An 18,290-nucleotide genomic window follows, 5' to 3' on the forward strand; every position below is an offset into this window, starting at 1 on the left:
AGGCTGGCTTTGCTTAACTGTCGTCTTGGAATGCACTCTTTGTTCTATGATTAAACAAGCCAGAGTAAGAGGAATTTCTAAGGGTTATTAATGAGGAAAGGAAGCACCGTGATTCGTAAAGACACCAGCTGACTTGGAGCCACGTCAGGTGCCTCAGTGTTTCCCTTATGGGTTTTGCGCTGCCTCCTCAGAAAAAGCTTTTGCTGGTGAAACAGGTTTGGATACGCACGTTATCAACACATGTCAGTAGCAGGAACAGCGCCCTTGCTGGCCGCACCCCGAGTCAGCACGTGCGAAACCTAACGTAGCTCCCTGAACACCCGCAAATCACATTTGTGTCTCTCAGTCAGAGAGCATCACTCGCTGTACGAACACATCCTGTCTCACTCCTGGATAATTCTTGTGAGTCAGATTCCTTGGTGTAAAGATACACGTTTTCCCAAAGAGCAGCAGGAGGAAGGAAGGCAAAGCCGGTGAACGCACCAGAAATCCCCCAGACGCACACATGCACCCTGGGGCCAGCTGTTGAGACTCGGCGGCAACCCTGTTCTCAGTCCTGCCCTCATGAAGCTTTAAAAATTAACTTACGTTCTCCTCTCAATTCACGCACTTTGCTTTTTACGTTCAAGGGCTGATTAGAGAAGCAGCCTCTGGGTAGCCAGGCTTCGTTACCTCCGCACAAAACTGGAGTTTTGAGAGCCAGCACCCCCAGCACCTGCCAAGAACCAACCGCGAGATGAATCTACAAGTCACGGTTTGAAATGAGACAGAACATGTGACGTTGGGAAAAATTCTAAGAGTTGAGTCAGAGAAGAAACCAGAGTCAGGTGAGAGGCACCCGTTTCATGACTTCCTCTTAACTGTCTTGGGAGACGCGTCTTGTCCCCCCAGGGCTCGGAGGAGGGGGGGGTCAGTGGGAGAAAGACCCAGAGCCACGGTTTAGGGGACCCTCCTCCTCCTGCCAAACCTGGTGTCCATGTGACTTGCGTTAATTCTTCCGATTCAGAATCTCAGGATCATCTTTCATCCGTTTGCCCCAAACAGGAAGCGGGTTTTGCTGTGACTCTGAGCCTCCCAGGGGCCCTGCATGGCCCTCAGCGTCACACAGGAAAGGGACGCGTCTCACTTGTGCAACAATCAGACACCTGCTTGCCTCCCCGATCCACCCGTAAACTGCTTCCCCCCAAGGAGGGAAAACAAAGGCTCACACAGCCTCCCCACCACACAGAGCAAGCTGAGAGGGGGGTTCCCTCCTGAAAGCCCCGAGCCCGCAGGCTGCCCCGGCGTAGCGCCGGCGCGGGGTTCTGCACACTGCTGTGGTCCTGCGGGGTGAAAACAGAAGCAGAAGCGACGCCGCCTGGTCTGGGCTGCGCCTTTGCTGCTCGCTGGCCGCATGATGCTGGGGACCCCGGCCTGGCCCCTCTGGGGAGCTGGGATGGAGTCACGGGAAAACGGCGCCCGTAGAGACCCCCACCGTGAGGGCGCTCTGCACACCTGCGCTGGGTCTCGCCGGAACCAGCCTATTTGTAGGAGGAATCTGAACATCACCAGAAGGTGGATTAGCGTCTGACCGAGCAGGGCCTGCTCTGCCTCTGGGTGACCAGCGCAGCAGTCCATTCTGATGTGGAAAAGGATGGAAATTAGGAATACCCTGGAGGGGTTCATAGCCCCAGCTTCCTGGAGAGCGCGAGGGACAGTGGGCAGGAAGGCAGGACCGTAGGGGACACCAGGCATGGGGTGACGCGGAGAGGACAGTGGGACGGACCAGAGGACAGACTGACCACCTCACTGTTCCACTGACACCGACCCTCCGATTACATGTAAAGTGCGCAGCTGTGTCCCTGACACCAGACAGGGCAGGTGTGGCCCGAGGCGCCAGGCACAGGCAGGTGCCCAAAACCGCGCTCATGCCACGGCGGCCTCAAGAGGTGTCCGGAACTGTTTCCACGGACTGATAAAGCGCCTAACGTCTCTGTTAAAAGTGGCTTAAGCTGCATGGCTGCTCTCTGGAGTAAGACTTCCCTGTTGACAGCGAGAAAGTGCTTCGAATTAGCTGTTACTGTTTTCTTCTTAAGGGGAGCAGAGACCCTGCAGGGCAGTGGTAATCTCCCGGCGCTGCGGGAAGGGGCTGGGGCCCCTGCGCCGTCCTGAGACCCTGGACTTGACACTCCAGCTGGGCGGTGTCGTCGTCGTGCGGGTGGTCCTGTCCGCACGTGCCCCGTCCGTGGACAGCCGGGCCTCGCAGCAGGTCCTGCTCTCGGGAAGCACCCCCGCAGGCTGGCCTGGCGCTCTGCCCAGCTGCCCTGCTGTGCCGTCTCCAGGCGGGGCGGCCCACCGCTCAGTTTGGAACAGCAGACGGACAGCCTCTCCAGGGCCTTTCCTTCGCCGCCAGTGCCGCCCACACCCTGGCCTCCCGTCTCTGCGGCCTTACGTCAGACAGCAGGCTCTTTGATCTCACTGGTGCTAATCCCTGCGGAGACGATTCTGGTGAATTACGGGCAACCACCCAAATACGCTTCCAGCCCCTTTTCTCTGAGCTGTGTGCTGTGTCGTCTGTGGCAACTTGTGGGCTCCGGTCTCACTGCCACACAGCCTGTGCTTTGAGCAGCTCGCCCGCTTCCCCACCAAAGGAGTGGGTTTACTGGACTTGGATTCGCTGGTACTGTGGAATCCACTGCTGTCTTTGTGTCCATCTTTGTAAACCACCCCATTCCATGCAGCAGGAGCAAATGCTTCCCTCTGGCCCAGTGAGGAGTGCGCCATGTCCCTGCTGCCCGCAGACTCAGGGAGGCCCCACACCCCGGGCTCGGCCTCCCGTCACAGACCCGCCAGGGCTCTCCACCGAGTCCGGTACATCTGAAAGGCTTCTGATCCGAGCTCCTGTCCTTGCCTGAAGGCCCTCCTCAGCCCACGTGAACCAAGCAGGACAGAGACCCCCTGCACTGACGAGCCCCAGCGTGCCCTGGTGTCCCGCGTCTCAGGTGAGGGTGACCCGAGAGGTGCAGACCCAGGCTGGGGTCGGGGCAGCTGGTCCAGCTGAAGCCCGCGGCAAACTGAGGCCTCTGGGTTCCACGCCTCTTATTCACCTGGGTCAAACACTGGCGTTTCTGGACACCCTCCTCAAACTTCGCAAGCAAACACTTTAGAGAGGACGACATCGATCACCAGACCCCAGAGGGGTGTTCTGTCATGATTTTGCTTAGGCCAATTCTGCAGGGCCAGGGGACCACGAACAGGATGTTGCTGTGTATTCCCTTAACAACTCTTTATCCAGCCCTGTTTGGAGCAAAATACTGAACCAGAGAGGCAGCGCGTGGGCAGTCATGGAAGTCACCTTGCAGTCGGCGAGAGAGAAACAGGCAGAAAATAAAAACAAACTGTGATGTCGGAGTGACCTGCGCTGCGACGGAAGACGAGGCAGAATTAAGGGACGGGAGGAGAGCAGGGCGGGGGCGACTTCAGGAAGAGTCAGGCAAGCCTCGCTGGGAGGGTGGCCTTGGAACAGAGACTCGAGGAGATGCAGGGCCCCTCGAGGAGGAGAGGCCGCGGGGGAGAGGCTGGTGCGATGGAGGACGTGTATTTTCAGCATTTGCACTTTTAATTAATTTAAATTAAATTTAGATTCAGTGAATTTATATTTAAATGACCACGTTCAGCTGGGGGTTGCCAGGTTAGCCAGCCCAGGGTCAGCGCATGGAGGTCCAGTAGGAGCTGAACTCCGATTGTGACTTTTATAAGTTTTATAACTTACATAACATATATATATGTTATATGTGCATATATGTGTATATATATAATTTACATGTGGGTTTAAGCAACAGATTTTACATAAACCACCTACCACCAGACCACTGCACAAGCGAGGAACAGCTCCATGACATCCTCGGTCCTGTGGCAGGGTTGTGGGTGCTGGGCCCCGGTTTGGAGTGTGACACTCTGGCCCGAGCCCTTATCTGGCCCTGAGACGGGGGCAGGGCTTGTCCTCCTGACTCCCCGGGAGCCACAGCTACGCCTTCTCCCAGGGGCACGTCTGCCGTGCAGGACGGAGTCCTGCGCGCCTGCTGCGTCACCTCCAGAGGAAGCCCCGGCTTTGTGGGTGGTGGAGGAGGGTCACCCATGTCTGCCCGGAGCCCGAGAGCGTCTATTGCGCGACCCTCCCTCTCACCTGCCGTTGGCACAGGTGGGCACCACAGTCATGCGGTCAGATCTCAGGCTTGTGCGGTCAGCCTCCGGGGACCCCGAGCTGGAGGTGTCGGGGCGTGGGCGCCCCCCGATGGGGTCAGAGGCACACACTACAATCACGACAAAATGCCTGAAGAGGATAATTGGCTGACTGATTCTAGAGGCTGTCCATTTCATAAGTTGAAACACACTTTAAAAGCTTCCTTTAAGCTCAATGAGACAAACAGCAGGAGAAAATAGCAATTTTCTCACAGGGTCCAAGCTGCATAACTTTTACGTAGAACTTGTAAATTCTGTTTCTTTCTTAAAGTTTTTACTCACTAGGGATCTAAATTAAAGGAATGTGAATGAATAAAGTTCCGTTTATTAAGTTTTGAGGACCTTTCTACTTGATGACATTTTAGGTTTGTGGCTTATTTGAGTTTGGGGATTTGAACGACAGTCTTCCTCCCACCCAGACAGGAGCCATTTGAGGTCAACAGTTTCCCGGCGGAGATGGACTGAGATACACTAACTAATTGCACATGGCTCTGTACCAAGCACAAATACCCGCCAAAGCACACAAGCACACGTGCACCCCCCCACATGCACACATACACCCCCATGCACACAAGCATATGCATACATACACCCCCATGCACAGAAGCACATGCGTGCACACCCCCATGCATACCCCCCCACACACACCCATGCACACAAGCACACGTGTGCACACCTCCACGCACAGCACACACACACAGGCACAAACAGCTCAGCAACTTCCAAGTTAACTGGATGCCCTTGAACTTCTCCCCGCAGCAGAGTAAGGTTTTTTCTGTTACTGCAGATGCTGTCAATCAGGGAGCAGAAAAGAGTCTGTGAAGACTTTGGTCCTTCTGTCTCACAGGACAGTTTGATACAAATGTGGCTGATCCAACGAGAGGAGCCCGGGAGGACTCGGTCTCTGTTCTCTTCAGCCGAATTCAATCCCCCTCAGACAGGAAAGACCTTCCAGAAACACTAAACTTTCTATGGTAACTCACAGCTCAACCAATCTTCAATATCTGGAAAATTTTGTTCTTGTTTTCGACTCAAATCTTTAAAGCCTCCATCTCAGTTTACGGCTTCTAATTCTGCACTGCGTAAAGGACCACAATGTATATATTTTCATGCACACACTCCTCTTTCATACTGTTTGCATCTCTTTGGGGCAAAAGTTGATGTCTGCTGAGTTTCTGTGTCTGCATGGAACCCTGCACGCTTCTGATGTAGAAAATACTTTCCCTCGTTGAAAATGAGCTGTCTCCAGGTTCGGAGCCTTTTAAATGAATGCAGCCTTACGTACATAATGCACTTGCTGTGCCTCATCGTGGATCTGGGGTTCGGAATTACAGAAGAGCTTGAGCCAGTGCCTTTGGGGGGCGGGGAGTGCCAGGCAAAAGCCCTCCTGAGTGACAGTTGCTGCACAGCAGCTCTGAGCTGTGCTCCTCTGTGCTGCACCTGCTTTAAGCTGGGAAACCAGACAGGAGGTGGACGAGGGGCAAGTATTACCATCCTGACCCTTGGACGCCAAGCTGAAGTGCAGGGAGAGCGAGCAGTCCCCCAAGCTGGGGTGCAGCTGAAGCCCGCAGCCACACCCGCCCGGCCTGGGTCCCCCTCGAGGCCAGACTGGCACTGGGAATAAAAATGTGATTAAGACAAGGAAAGAAGCCAGTGATCCCCGCAAGTGGACTTTAAAAACAAATTGAGTAAAAATGTGTTAGAGGTTTTCTCTCACATCTTTTATTTCTCATTATTATGAAGAAGCAGTTTTCCCCACACTTCATGTGTGTTGCTTGCCTCTCAAATGTACGTGGCTTTCCCTTGCCAGCAAGTTTTCTGGTTTGTATTGAAGTGTCTGAAAATTCATGAAATAAAAGATATAATTATATTTTATAATTGTGCAAAATCAGCGTGCATGAAGAAAGTTTAATTTTTATCATGGACTGGTACCTAGAAATGCCGAATTCTGCCCTTATCGTCTTAAATTTTTAAGACGATAAACAGCCGTCATATTTTTTCTCACAACCGCGTGCAGCTGAAGCCCTGCACACTGAGCACGTCTTTGTCTCTGTGCCGGGCTCAGAACGCGGTGCTTTTTCTGCTGACTGCAGTAGAAAGCCGGCGGGCTAATTCTGATTTCCGCAGTCTGTCTGCGTCTCAGCTCGCGTCCCTCATCAGGGGCATTTCCTGAGGACGATGTAAGAGGGTGATTGACTAATCAGGGTGATCACTGCATCCGGAGAGGAGTCCACGCAGCGCAGAGCCACGGTGCAGACCCTCCTCTTCATTCTGTCCTTGTCTTAGGAAAATCCAAGCCCCCCATTGCAAATGGTCAGGATGCTTAAACAGCATGGGGCCGAGTGGATCACTGAGTGTGAAAGCAAAAACACCCTGGAAACTTTGTGATTTAAAAAAAATGGTTTCTATGGAGAATCTGTACCGTCTTGAGTTCCCCTCAAAGAAAGCTGAGTGCCTCAGAGAAGCTTGGTTACGGGTGGGACCCTTCTTGGTAGGGAGGGTTGAGCAGAGCCCAGAGTCAGGGAGGGACGGGCACTGCCCACCCGCACCACGGAGGGGTCCACAGGTGGGAGACGGGACGGGAGCTCTGACCTGGGCCCAGCAGGCTGCACCCTGCCCGACACCTGTCACACTGCCTCTGCAGGGGCAGCTGGCACGGCCCCACAGCAGCCCTGCCGGATGGGAAGCTCACGTCTTCCCTCAGACCACCCCGTCCTCCGCAGAGTGGACTTCCACGCCGGCCCCCACGCCTCTGACTGAGTCACGTGAAGCCAGGGAACCTTCAGGAAAGGAAGCCTTTCACACTCGACCATTTAATTTAATCCAATGGTCAAGCGAATTGTCTTCCCAGTCAAATTGTCAAGAAAGTCCCAAGATTCAGCAAAGAGCAGCAAAGAAAGGACTTCACATTTTTGCAAATGCGTCTCAGAACCAGGATATAGTAGGAAAGCGTTCTCACTGACCACTAAGCACAAAACAGACAGCGAGGTCCCGCTGCGTAGTGAGTGCAGCTCTGTTCAGCACCTCGTAGCAGCCTGTAATAGAAAGGGACGTGGAAAGGAACATGTGTGTGCACTGAGTCACTGCGCTGTCCACCAGAAAGTGACACCACGCAGTGAACCGACTCTACTTCGGTTAAAGAGAAGAAGCAGTTCTGTGTTAGACACGGCAGTGAACGCGAACGTCCCCGCTCGTCTGGACGGCAAGTTGCCAGATTCTTCCTCATGGGATTTCTTCCCTGTCGGTGGGCAGAGGTACTGTATACGTGTAAGGAGATACAGACACACACACTTATCTACCCACACGGAAGCGTGTACTTCTATTATTTGAAGACGCGTTCTTTCTCGTGGGCTATAGCATGAACCTGAACCAGAAATTATTAGGCATTAAATAACATTTGATCCGGATTTCTCAAACCACAAGAATCTGAAAAGATACTATTCCATGTACACAACCTGCCATCAGAAAACCTGTGCCCCCTGAGTACTAACTTTCTCAGCTTCAGGATGACAAGGGAACGCTTACGGGCTAGTTACAGACCATTCCACGCATCTTGAAAATAAAACCATGCCAAGGACCAGCCTGTGACAGGTCGACGGGACAAAATCGGATTTTGATAAATGATGAATTTAATGTAATCTGAAACGAATTGCTCAGGCACTTTCCCCTGGTGTTGAAAAGAGCACAAAGTGACACAAAGAGCACGAACTCCGTGGTGTGAAAACCACCAGCAGAGCTTCCCCACACATCTGCTACTCACTGAAAATCATTTACTCTTTCTGAGCCTCAGGGGTTTTTTTAATGCTTTTTTTCCCCTTAACAGAGGCACTGGGGATTGAACCCGGTCTCACGCACGCCAAGCATGTGCTCTACCACTGAGCTATAGGCCCCCCCCCCCCCCGAGCCTCAGTTTCTAACTAGTGCGATGGGAGCGAGATCGTTTTTTCCCGCCTGCCTTACACAACCGGCCTGAAGAACAAGCGTAGGGCTGGACGTCGCCGTGCTGGTCGGAAATGCGCACTGTTAGAAGCGTTTTGGGTCCTGTGTGATGACGATGCTGGAGGATTCTAAACTAAACAAACACCTAGACAGCAGTTATAAATAACGTGGCTGTTACAGACGTCAGCCCTCCTGTGGGCCGGGCGCCTGCTGCCATCGTGCGGTGGTGCCTGTACCTTGGTTTCACCCATCGCAAACCTCTCAGCAGGCCCCACGCTTCAGCTTACAGCACACCCTGTCAGGGGCACAGCTGAGACGTCACACCCAGCAGCAAGGCTGAGGCCAGCTCAGGTTCACCCGCGCGGCTCCAGCACGATGCCCCGGTCCCCCCGTGTGAGGCGCTTGTCCGCTGCTGCAGACGCGACCTGAGCAGCCCCTCTCGCTGCGTCCTCACTGCCTTGCTCCTCTGCTGACTATCAGTCACTGTCTGTGCTTCGATTTGCTGAGCAAGACACACAGTCCACCTCGAAGAGACTCTGCTGACGGCCCTGCGACAACGGTCACCGTGAGCGTCAACTGAGGGACGTAAAAGACCAACTTCAAGATGCTGACCCAGAACTCCGGTCACCAGACACAGAAGAACACTCTCTGGATTTCCAGAAATGTACGATTTCTGCCAACACCAGGATGGCACGCAGGCACGCCGCGTGGCGTGTCCTGTCCTATCTTTCTCCTGTCACGGACGTAACTACGGCGGTGGAAACTCACATTGGTTGATAGTGATTTTGGCACTAGTCTCAGCCGTTAAGGTAAGGCAGAACGCATCTGGTGAGGACGCGACCAAGGTGACGGACAGACACGCGCCCTCGAAGCGTTCCTGCATGGAACCCACGCAGCCAGGAGTCTGATCGCACAAGATGGGTGCTTGCTCAGCAAAGCCACGCATCCTTGCATCCGGAGCGTTCCTGGGTGCTCCTGGCCCGGGGCTACGGCTCACTCCACCTGGGAGGTCTCACGTGGTGCAGGCTAGTGGTGTCTTGGAGCAGCTGCTCGGGGGCTTCTCCCACAGACGCGCTCGTGGCGAAAAGGCGCGGTGACAGCGTCTCCAGGAACTGGGCCTGAGATGCGGTTTCTTCTCAGAGGGATACTTTCGTTTGACTTGGAAATCAAGTCAGACTTCGGTGGCTCCTTGCAGAGAACTTAGAGCGGTCAGCAGCATGGTGAGGGTCCCTCAGACGGGCCACCTTCGTGGGATCCCAGTGGCTCCCGGGGACTTGGGATCTGCACGAGGCTCCCTCGGGGGAGTGAGTTATTACACGCCACTGCTGTCTGTCTTAGAAGGAGCGGCCTGACGACCCCGGAACGGCCCCCACGGCCCAGCTTCCCTTCTGCAGTTCCGGCTGATGCCTCAGAAGTTCCTGTAGCAGGTGATTCCCGCAGGTGTCTAGCGGGGGCTCCAGCTAACACAAATTCTGAAACCAGGAGCCAGCAGTTGGCTATTTATCCTCCTGGGGATTTTCTTTCTGGAACAAACCTCCTCACATGCCAAAGACTTCGAGTCAGCATTTGCCGAACACCTGAATGCCGGTCACTGTGCTGCGTGGGTCACATTCTGGGGCTGACATTGTAATTATGCAATTGTTCCATGGTTCTGCCATTCATCCATGGATTAAGCCCACTTATTTGAATTTTTCTAGAAAAATGTCATTAGATTTGATTGGCTTTCTCATTTTTTAAAACAATCGTAAGTGTTTAAGTCAGAGTGAACAAACCGAAGACAGTCACATTCTAAAGCTATTTCAATAAGGCTCTGACTGCTTTTCAAAATATGTCACTTTGTACTCTCAAAAGTAGATTATTTAAAATATGGTCCTAAGTGAACTAAAATTGAAAGTTTAATTCTAGCAAATGGAGAGCAGAACCTGAATTTTGGTTAAGACCCCGGGTTAAATGATGCGTATTCGCAAATATCTCCTACTCTAATCCGTCACACATGAATATCCATAACTTCAAACGCGCAGTCTACTGCTTTCCGAACACAGAACGAGCATGTGAAGGAGCATGCTTTACGCCATCTTAACCATGAGCCACGGCTAAGACGCAAATCATTAATCAGCCTCAACAATGAAGATTTCATCCAGAACTGCATTCAATACAGCGTCCAGAAATAACCTGCCAAATTGGTCTATTCCCCAACTTGCCACAGATTACACGGAGCTGCTGTTCTGAACTCTCGGTTTGAGTGCCCACATCACATTAATGACACCGTCTGCTCAGCAGAAGCAGTGGTGCTTGTGTTAGGGTGAACCCTGATGCTCCTGCCTGCGCTGTCTCCACACCAGGCTCCATAGCAGTAAGACAAGAAAAACAGCCTTGGGAGGCCAAGTTTTAATTCATCAAGTGTATGTGTGTGTGTGTGTGTGTGTGTGTGTGTGTGTGTGTGCGCGCGCGCGCATGTATAGATACATTTGCATTATCCATGTAAACGTAACAGTTGATTGTTTTCATAAGGGCCTTAAACCACCATAACAATCTAGGATTATTTCATAACATTCAGATTTCCTGGAACAAACTAGTGTGACTTCTGAAGGAGGAATGTTCATATATGCCCAACGCACAAAATTAGCAACAAGTAACTCACACCTATTGGACCTAAAAGCACTCTGTTCTCTGGCTGAAACTACTGTCCTTTGTGTAGAGAAGTCGTCTTCCTCAGGATTCAGTCGTGAAGAGCTCTGAGCCAAGGAAGAAGAGTGAGGAAGAAATATTACCTTCACTTTCTTTTTAATGGAGGTGCTGGGGACTGAACCCAGGACCTCGTGCATGCTAAGCACGTGCTCTGCCACTGAGCTATTTCCGCCCCCCCTTCCTCACTTTTTAAGCCTGTTTTAGCATTTCTCTGAGGCAAATTCTAAGCCAGTAGAGACTCTAACTAGACTCCAGAAAACTCCCACTTCTTTCTAGAAAAAAAATTGACTCTTGTGAAAGGATTGGCTTTAAGGTCATATTTTTGAGTCTGACACTAACAGAAAACTGGCTATCAAAGCAAAATCATCTTGAATTGATTGCCCCAAACACGCCACTACCCCTGCAGTGGGCTTTTCACGTGTCTGTCTCACTCACAACGCTGGATCAGAAACATGGTTTTCGAACGTGGAAACAGATGGCGGGTCGACCAGTTACTTCCTTTCAGCTACGTCCCTCCTGGTCCCAACATCTGACAGTCACTAAAGTAGAGCTTTGGCCATCGGTGACAGAACCTACCTCCCCAGCTGACACACCAGTGCTCAGACAAAGCTTCCAGCTCTGGGGAGGCGTGTGGGCTAGGCTAGCCCAACGCCACTGGGGTGGACAGTAACAGGACCTCTTGGCTAGGGCATCGGAGAAAATGCAAATTTAAGGTCCCAGCGTGCCAGCTCACCTCTCTGTATAAAAGCTGTAAGACAAGCCATATGGACGCCATAAATATGTCAGCAAATTTTTGTGACGATCAATCTGAATAGCAACTGGACTGAGATAACATCTAACGTCTAGCAGATGATCTAAGAAACTCTTCAAAAGAAAGACGCACGAGCAGTTACTCCTCCCAGCAGGGCCCGGCCGGCCCGGCCCCGTGGCCGGCACTAAGTAGGGCGTCCTGGGCCCAAACCCCAGGCCGCTCTCCTTGGAAAACGCACCCGAGTCCCCCTGCGACACTGGGTAGTGCTTGAGAAATTACCGTCCTCCTCCTCCTCCTCCTCGTCCTCCTCGTCCTCGTCCTCCTCCTCCTCCTCCACGTCCTCGCCGTCCTCCTCCTCCTCCTCCTCGTCGTCCTCCTCCTCCTCCCGGTCCGCCTCGTCCTCGTCGTCCCTCTGCTCCTCCTCGTCTTCCGAGTACTCCTCCTCCTCCTCCTCCTCCTCCTTGTCGTCCATGTCCTCCGTCTCGTCGCTGTCGTAGCACTCATCCACGGACGAGCTGTCTGCCTTCACTGCAAACGGCTTTCGCTTGGGAGCAGGTTCTTGGGGCTGTTTATCTTGTGTTTTCCGTTTCTTAGCCAAGGGGCAGCCATACACGCTGTTGGGAAGAGAGAAAGAGGATCTGTGTTACTGTCTTGGGCATCAGGGCAGCAGGAGCCCGGGCAAAGAGCGCTAAGCGTGGGCACGGACGCCGTCCGCGCAGACGCCGGGAGATGGGAGCGCGCCAGGCCCTCATGCGCATGCGGTGCCCCGCCAGGAGCTTGGTGACAGGGATGTGCAGCTGGCACCTGTCTGCTTACTACCAGCGCTTTTCCTCATCGCCTAGTCCCTTATGACTACCATTCCACATGGTAACATGGAGACCCTGACTGCATCCCCGAGGACGGTTTGGGAAGCACTTACACACCGTGCAGCTGACTGCACAGGCTTATTAACGCCTGACCAAATGCACGCTAAGTGTAACACATGCTTTAAACTAAGGGTTAGTCCATGCAGACTACGTTAACACGTGGACATTCATGTGAAATAGGAAAAACATATACACGTTGTGGAAAGGCTTTGGATGTATTGGATTTGAATCTTCTGGGGATAAAACTGTACCTGTAGACATAAGGACCCACCCACCGTAAACATCTGCTCATGAGAGTAAGTGCACAGCTCACGCTCCGCACAATCTGTCAGTCCCACGTCAGCCCCGCCCAGCACCACAGAAAGCAGACTCGGGGCACTTGGCAGGCAGCACTAAATCACCCTGAAGTTGGCCCAAACCTGAGTAAGAACTTGACAGCAGGAGTTCACAACCTTTCTTTGAGAAAGGACAGTTTTCCAAGGTTTTGTTGCCAATTATAATTCTTTTCTTCCCAGAACCCCTCTCTCTCTCCATCTCTCTATCTGTCTGTCTGTCTGTATGTCTGTGTATTCACTCTGCCGGGAATGGTGGGCACAGAGGGAACAGCACTGTGGGCAGCTGCTCCGCTGTCTGCAGTGAGCCGTGTGAGTGCCCTCACTGACCGAGCTCCTGCAGGCCAGACGGCTGCCTGTGGGCCTGGAGGGGGAGGCCCTGCCCGGCTTGGGCCCCAGAGTGTGTCTGTTTTGGGAGCCTCCTCTGGGCCTGAGCCTGTGCTGGTGCAGAGTCAGAGGGGAGAGGCAGAGATCTGCACTTCAGGGCACTTACGGTCCCGGGGGCTTAGATGTGTCAGTGATTCTGCTCGGGAGCCTCTCAGGACCATTCCCCTCGCTGCACCCAATACGCAGCCAGTCACCGGCACTCAGACAGTGGTTGCTGAGTGAGCAGACAGAGTGTGGCGACACCAGGACAAACACACCCGCAGGGCGTCATGTCATCACAAAGAGGGGCAGCCCGTCGAGGGGCTGGCGGGTCCCCAGGAAGAGGCCACGCTGGAGGTGGGTCTTGACGGGGATGAACAGGGCAGGGCGTCTGGGAGTGAGCGTGGGGGGGGGGGGACACAGCCACATGGGGTTGGAGCATGGGGGGGCCAGAACCACGTGGGGTGGGACTAATCACAGGACTCCAGGTTTTATGCAGGAAGCAGGGAGTGACTTGAACTCTTTCCAGCAATCAGTGACGCAGTCATGTCTGCGTGTCAGGAAGGTGACGGCAAGGTGTGGTGCAGGGAGGGGCAGAGTCGAGAGGCCTGAGGTGGAGACGCGGGCAGGGCCTCCACCCCAGAAACGCCAGGGCGATGGGCCTTCCGCCTTTGGGATGCCACCGTCTCTCAAAAACATAATAAGCAAAACAGGAGTAACACTCATTGTAATTAGAAAAGAACGGAAGAGTTTTCTTGTTTAAGTGCTGGTCTATGAAGAGTTTCCAACAGGAAGTGAACAGACAGCTGAGATTTCCGTCATGTGCACGGTCACGCGGGCTGGGGGAGAGTCTGCGTCAAGAATCACAGACAAAGACTCCAGATGCTAAAGAACTGGGCCCCCCCCCGCGGCCACTCCATCTCGCTGAACTGACAAGTAGCCAAGTCTGGCTTCTACACCAGCCGGGCTTCTCAGGACGCGGCCCGGGGTGGGAGTGGGCATGCTTGACGCCACCACTCGGTGTTTGTCCGAGTCATGAGTTAGTAGGCATAACAACAGTATTGCTGCCCACGATCCTGCAGGTCAGCGCAACGGTAGGACCTTCCGCATCTCCTGTCTCCTCTCGGTTTATCAGTAGCTTGTTTGCTGCGTCTGTTCTGCACCGAGCCACCTGCCCCTCAGGCACCCCCAGAGGCGGATGAGCAGTCCTGTCTCAGCCACCAGATTCACCCAGATTGCCAGGAGACGGTGTGGGACAGCTGGCTTTGTGCTACTCAGGGAGGTCACTCAGCGCAGCCCCTGCCCCGCTCGGCCGCGGGAACCGTCCGCGATGGTACAAGCGCAGCGCCAGGGTGGGTTCCGGCCTGGCCCCATCTCCTCTCGCTCACTGCACTCAGCTGCCCAGAACTTCACGGCGGCTGAGGCAGCGCCCAGAGCTGCGAGCGGGAGCGCGGAGGCCGTCCTTCTGTCTTAACTGGGACTAGTTTTCCTTCCTTATCCTATGCTGTGTAAACCATTTACACTCATTTTTTCCCCAACTTTTTGGGATTAGCTGGCCTCGGACTTCGAGCGTCTCTCAGGCCCGCTCACGCGGCTGACGCTCTCAGGCTGTCTCCGCAGCTTCTGACATGAACTGCAGATGAGACTGCACACCAGCCGCAGCCAAGTCCCGCCGGGCCCCTCCTCTGTGTGATCCGTTTCTACTGGCTGCAAGTGTCCGCTGCCCCCTTTAAACTCGACAACAAACTTCAAGCCCACTGGACAGAGGTTGCTCTGCCTGTGTCAAACAGCTCGTGGGGCAAGACCCTGCTCAGATCCACAGACACCTCCTGATCTACAAGACCGAATGGTTTGGAATATTTCAGAGTGAAGCCCCAGGAGGAGATTCTGGGACGTGCACTTGGGGAGCGTGGCTCCTCCTAAGCCCACACGTGTGCAGATCGTGTCCGTTGGTGGGGTGGCCGGTGGGAGAGAATGTGCCCACCTGGGTGGGTAGCACCTCTGTTCCACCCCCAGCCCCTGGCAGGTGCTGGCGGTCCAGGGGCGGGAAAAGCCACTGCTTCACGTCTATCAACACACACGCGTCTTCCTTGACAACAACACAGCCCGCAGCCTGGGGCGTCCCTGGAGTGAGTCTTAGGAAAAGCAGGGACCCCGGTGCCGAGGTGACACCCCAGCTGCAGAACTCGGCAGGTGCCGCGGTGGGCCCTTCATCTACGTCTCCCACTCACGGGAGGGTCCAGGCCCCACTCGCGGTTTGGAAGTCATGTCCACGTCCCCTTCCTCAATTATGCTTCTCAAGACTGTCGCCAGGCCTCCGCCGGCTGCGCGTCTCCCAGGGCGGCTCTCGGAGCCTTGCGTCTGAGGCCCCTCCGTGGATCTTTGTTGAAGGACCAAACCACAGTTTTGCCTGTTTATCAGAATGAGAGCACTTGTCACATCCTCGTGTGACTACGGCTGACAGTCTTTCTCCTTCCGAGATTAAGAAAATGCCCCGTGTTCAACTGATGGCTGTATTTTCGAGCTGCAGGACCCAACGGAGTAGCCACTGGTCATACGTAGTTATTTAACACAATTAAAGGAAAGTTGAAAATTAATTCCTCAGATGCCCCAATTACATGTCAAGGGTACAACAGCACACGTGGCTAGTGGCCACCACACTGGACGTGGCAGGAGCTGGATAAACACCTGTGCAATGAGGACACTAGATGCTGAGGGAGGAAGGTGAGAGGGGCCGGGGGTGGGCTGAGCTCTGGGGGCTGCTCAAGATTCCAAAAATGTGACTTCACGAAAGCCCAGTCTTCCGGCCCAGCCACTCCAGGGCGTGCACCCTGCATAACCACAGCAGAATCAGTCTTCGCCGTCCCTGCAGGACCAGGGCAGTGCGGGGCAAACGAGCCTGCAGACCCCTGCACACGAGATGCTTCCAGGGCGCTCAGCAGGTGTGGCCACAGCCTCTGCCCACCTCTGGGCTGTGGTGGGCCTGGGTGCCGGGCCGGGGTCTGCGAGGCATTGACAGACTGTTTCAGTCCCCCTCTCCGACATTCTCACCACCTTATACAACACACACCATCCAAACGTGACAATGAATGCATTTTGCATTTTTCTCACACAGTCAGAACTTCGAAGCCTCGGCAAGTATGCTGACTCCGAGGGTCTCGGGAGCTCGTGGGTTAACCCCACTTGAGTTACTCAAAGTGACAAGTGGCACCGCAGGCAAGCCCCAGGCTCCTCCGTGGCCACCGGGAGCCCCGGCCCCACGCTGTTCGGGGACGCCACGGCGTGCCCCTTGGCTGCCGCGGCCTTCACAGGCTTTCTGGTGTTGACCTGACTTCAGCCATCTTCGGCCTTTCATATCAGGTTGTTCTAGAAAGTGGCTACTTGCCCCGGAGTTGGTGCAGCCAACACGCATCTATAAAATATTGTCTATTCCACGCTCTCAAGGCCAGTTTCCATGTTATTTTAAATGCTTGACCTGTCCCTTATCCGATTTTAATCCAGGGAACAGGGTCTCAGAAACGGAAAACCAAGTTTGGTGGCGCATGCCCCGGGCCAGGTCGCGTGCAGCCGCTGGCCGGGCGGAGGGTCTGGCAGGAGCGGCCGTGGGCCGGCCCGGCGCCACAGAGGGGGAGCCCCGGGGGCGGCGAGGCCGCTGCCGGGCCGCCGGGCTCCGGCCTCCCTTCTCTGGTGGCGGTATGTGTCTCGTGCTGCCTCGATAGCCCCGGCTGAGCCGAGGGTGCACAAGCACGGGGCGCAGCAGGAATGGCGCGCGGACGTGAGCCTGGGGCCCCGAGTGCTGCTCCCCATCGGCCCCAGCAGCACGCTCAGAGCACGCGTCACGTGCCTGCTGTTTCCTCACGTCTTAGGGGTCTGGACCCTACAGCGACCCTGTGAGACGGATGCCACTGTAACTCCCATTCTGGGCCAGAGACTCTGAGTAACTTGCTGAAAACCTCAAGGCTGAGTAACTCTGAACGAGGCATTTGAAACCCCGTCCCCTGTGTCTTGGCTGCCTGATCCCTAACAGGGAGGAAGCTGCCCTATCTCATTGGGCTTCAGGGAGGGCCCATTAAAGCTGGAGCGCATTTGCATCCCGAGTGTCTGTGCTATGGTGAGGAAGCGCTCCGAGACTCTGCTGGATGAACAGATTGATTTATTTGTTTGAGAAACACTCCATTGAGCAGTGCTGACCCGTCCCTACCTCATGGGATGGGACAGAGAGAGTTACCTTGGTGGAGAGGGTGGAGGATCGGAAAAGCTGCATAGAGGAACCAATACGGGTGGATAGGAGAGAGACACAGAAAGACAAAGAGAGAGAGAGACAGGGAGACAGAGAGAGAGCCGGGTGAGTGTGACCGTGTCAGTGGGACAGTGAGGTACGGTCTGGAGATGGAGGTGGCCATCCTAAGGGGGCGGTGGGAAGCCCCTGAGGAGCTGACCAGCCTGGCTGGACTTGCCCCGTAAGCACCCTTGACACCATGGCTACAGCGGGGGAGATGGGGGGAGACGAGGTCGTATGCACGGATACGGAGATGCGGAAGACTCAGGGTGTTGTGGAGGATCTTTGGTGGGAGAGAGGCAGACAGACCAGGCTGATTGGGGTGGGTTACACATAAGGTGTCCCAGTGTCCATGACCGCTAGAGGGGCTGGTCTCAGAGAGGGGTGGCCAGTGCACCCTGGGATGGAGCTGGCTTCCTGGAAAGAGTGGAGAGGGAGGGGGAGAGGGCTTCGGACACCGATTCAGGAAAGGGGGGAGGAGGGGCCGAGGGAAGGAGGCGCAGGGCCCGGAGGAGGCGCTAAGTATCCAGGGGCTTGGAGGAGGCCCGAGCACAGGGCTTGTCCCCGGGTCTCCCAGCCTGGCTGGAGTGGGTATGAACATGGGACGGGGCGGCACTCAGAGGACACAGAAAGCCATAGGAGTGGGGAGAAGAGGGACCTGGGCCAGGACAGATGTCACACTGTGAGCTGGGTTTTGAACCCTGCCTGGAAGGATGGGCCGTGTCCACACAGACGGAAGAGGGTCAGAGGATCACACAGGTGGGGCGCCTGTAAACTCATCAGAACCACGGAAACACAGACGTGACTGCTGAGAGTGCAGAGTACAGTAACTTTCACGGAGTTACACG

General features: G+C 54.7%; 1 protein-coding gene across 1 annotated transcript in view; it reads right to left on the reverse strand.

Moving 5' to 3' along the window:
- Nucleotides 1-18,290, reverse strand: part of MYT1L (myelin transcription factor 1 like) — a 171,673-nt gene that overhangs the window by 93,672 nt on the left and 59,711 nt on the right. Inside the window, exons 6-7 of the mRNA XM_074341602.1 lie at nucleotides 11,879-12,213; nucleotides 2,061-2,069 (exon numbers count right to left, since the gene is read on the reverse strand). Of these exons, the coding sequence (XP_074197703.1) occupies nucleotides 2,061-2,069; nucleotides 11,879-12,213 (344 nt within the window). The remainder of the gene's footprint in view (nucleotides 1-2,060; nucleotides 2,070-11,878; nucleotides 12,214-18,290) is intronic.

Source organism: Camelus bactrianus, chromosome 15, assembly GCF_048773025.1.
Source record: "Camelus bactrianus isolate YW-2024 breed Bactrian camel chromosome 15, ASM4877302v1, whole genome shotgun sequence".
NCBI lineage: Eukaryota > Metazoa > Chordata > Mammalia > Artiodactyla > Camelidae > Camelus > Camelus bactrianus.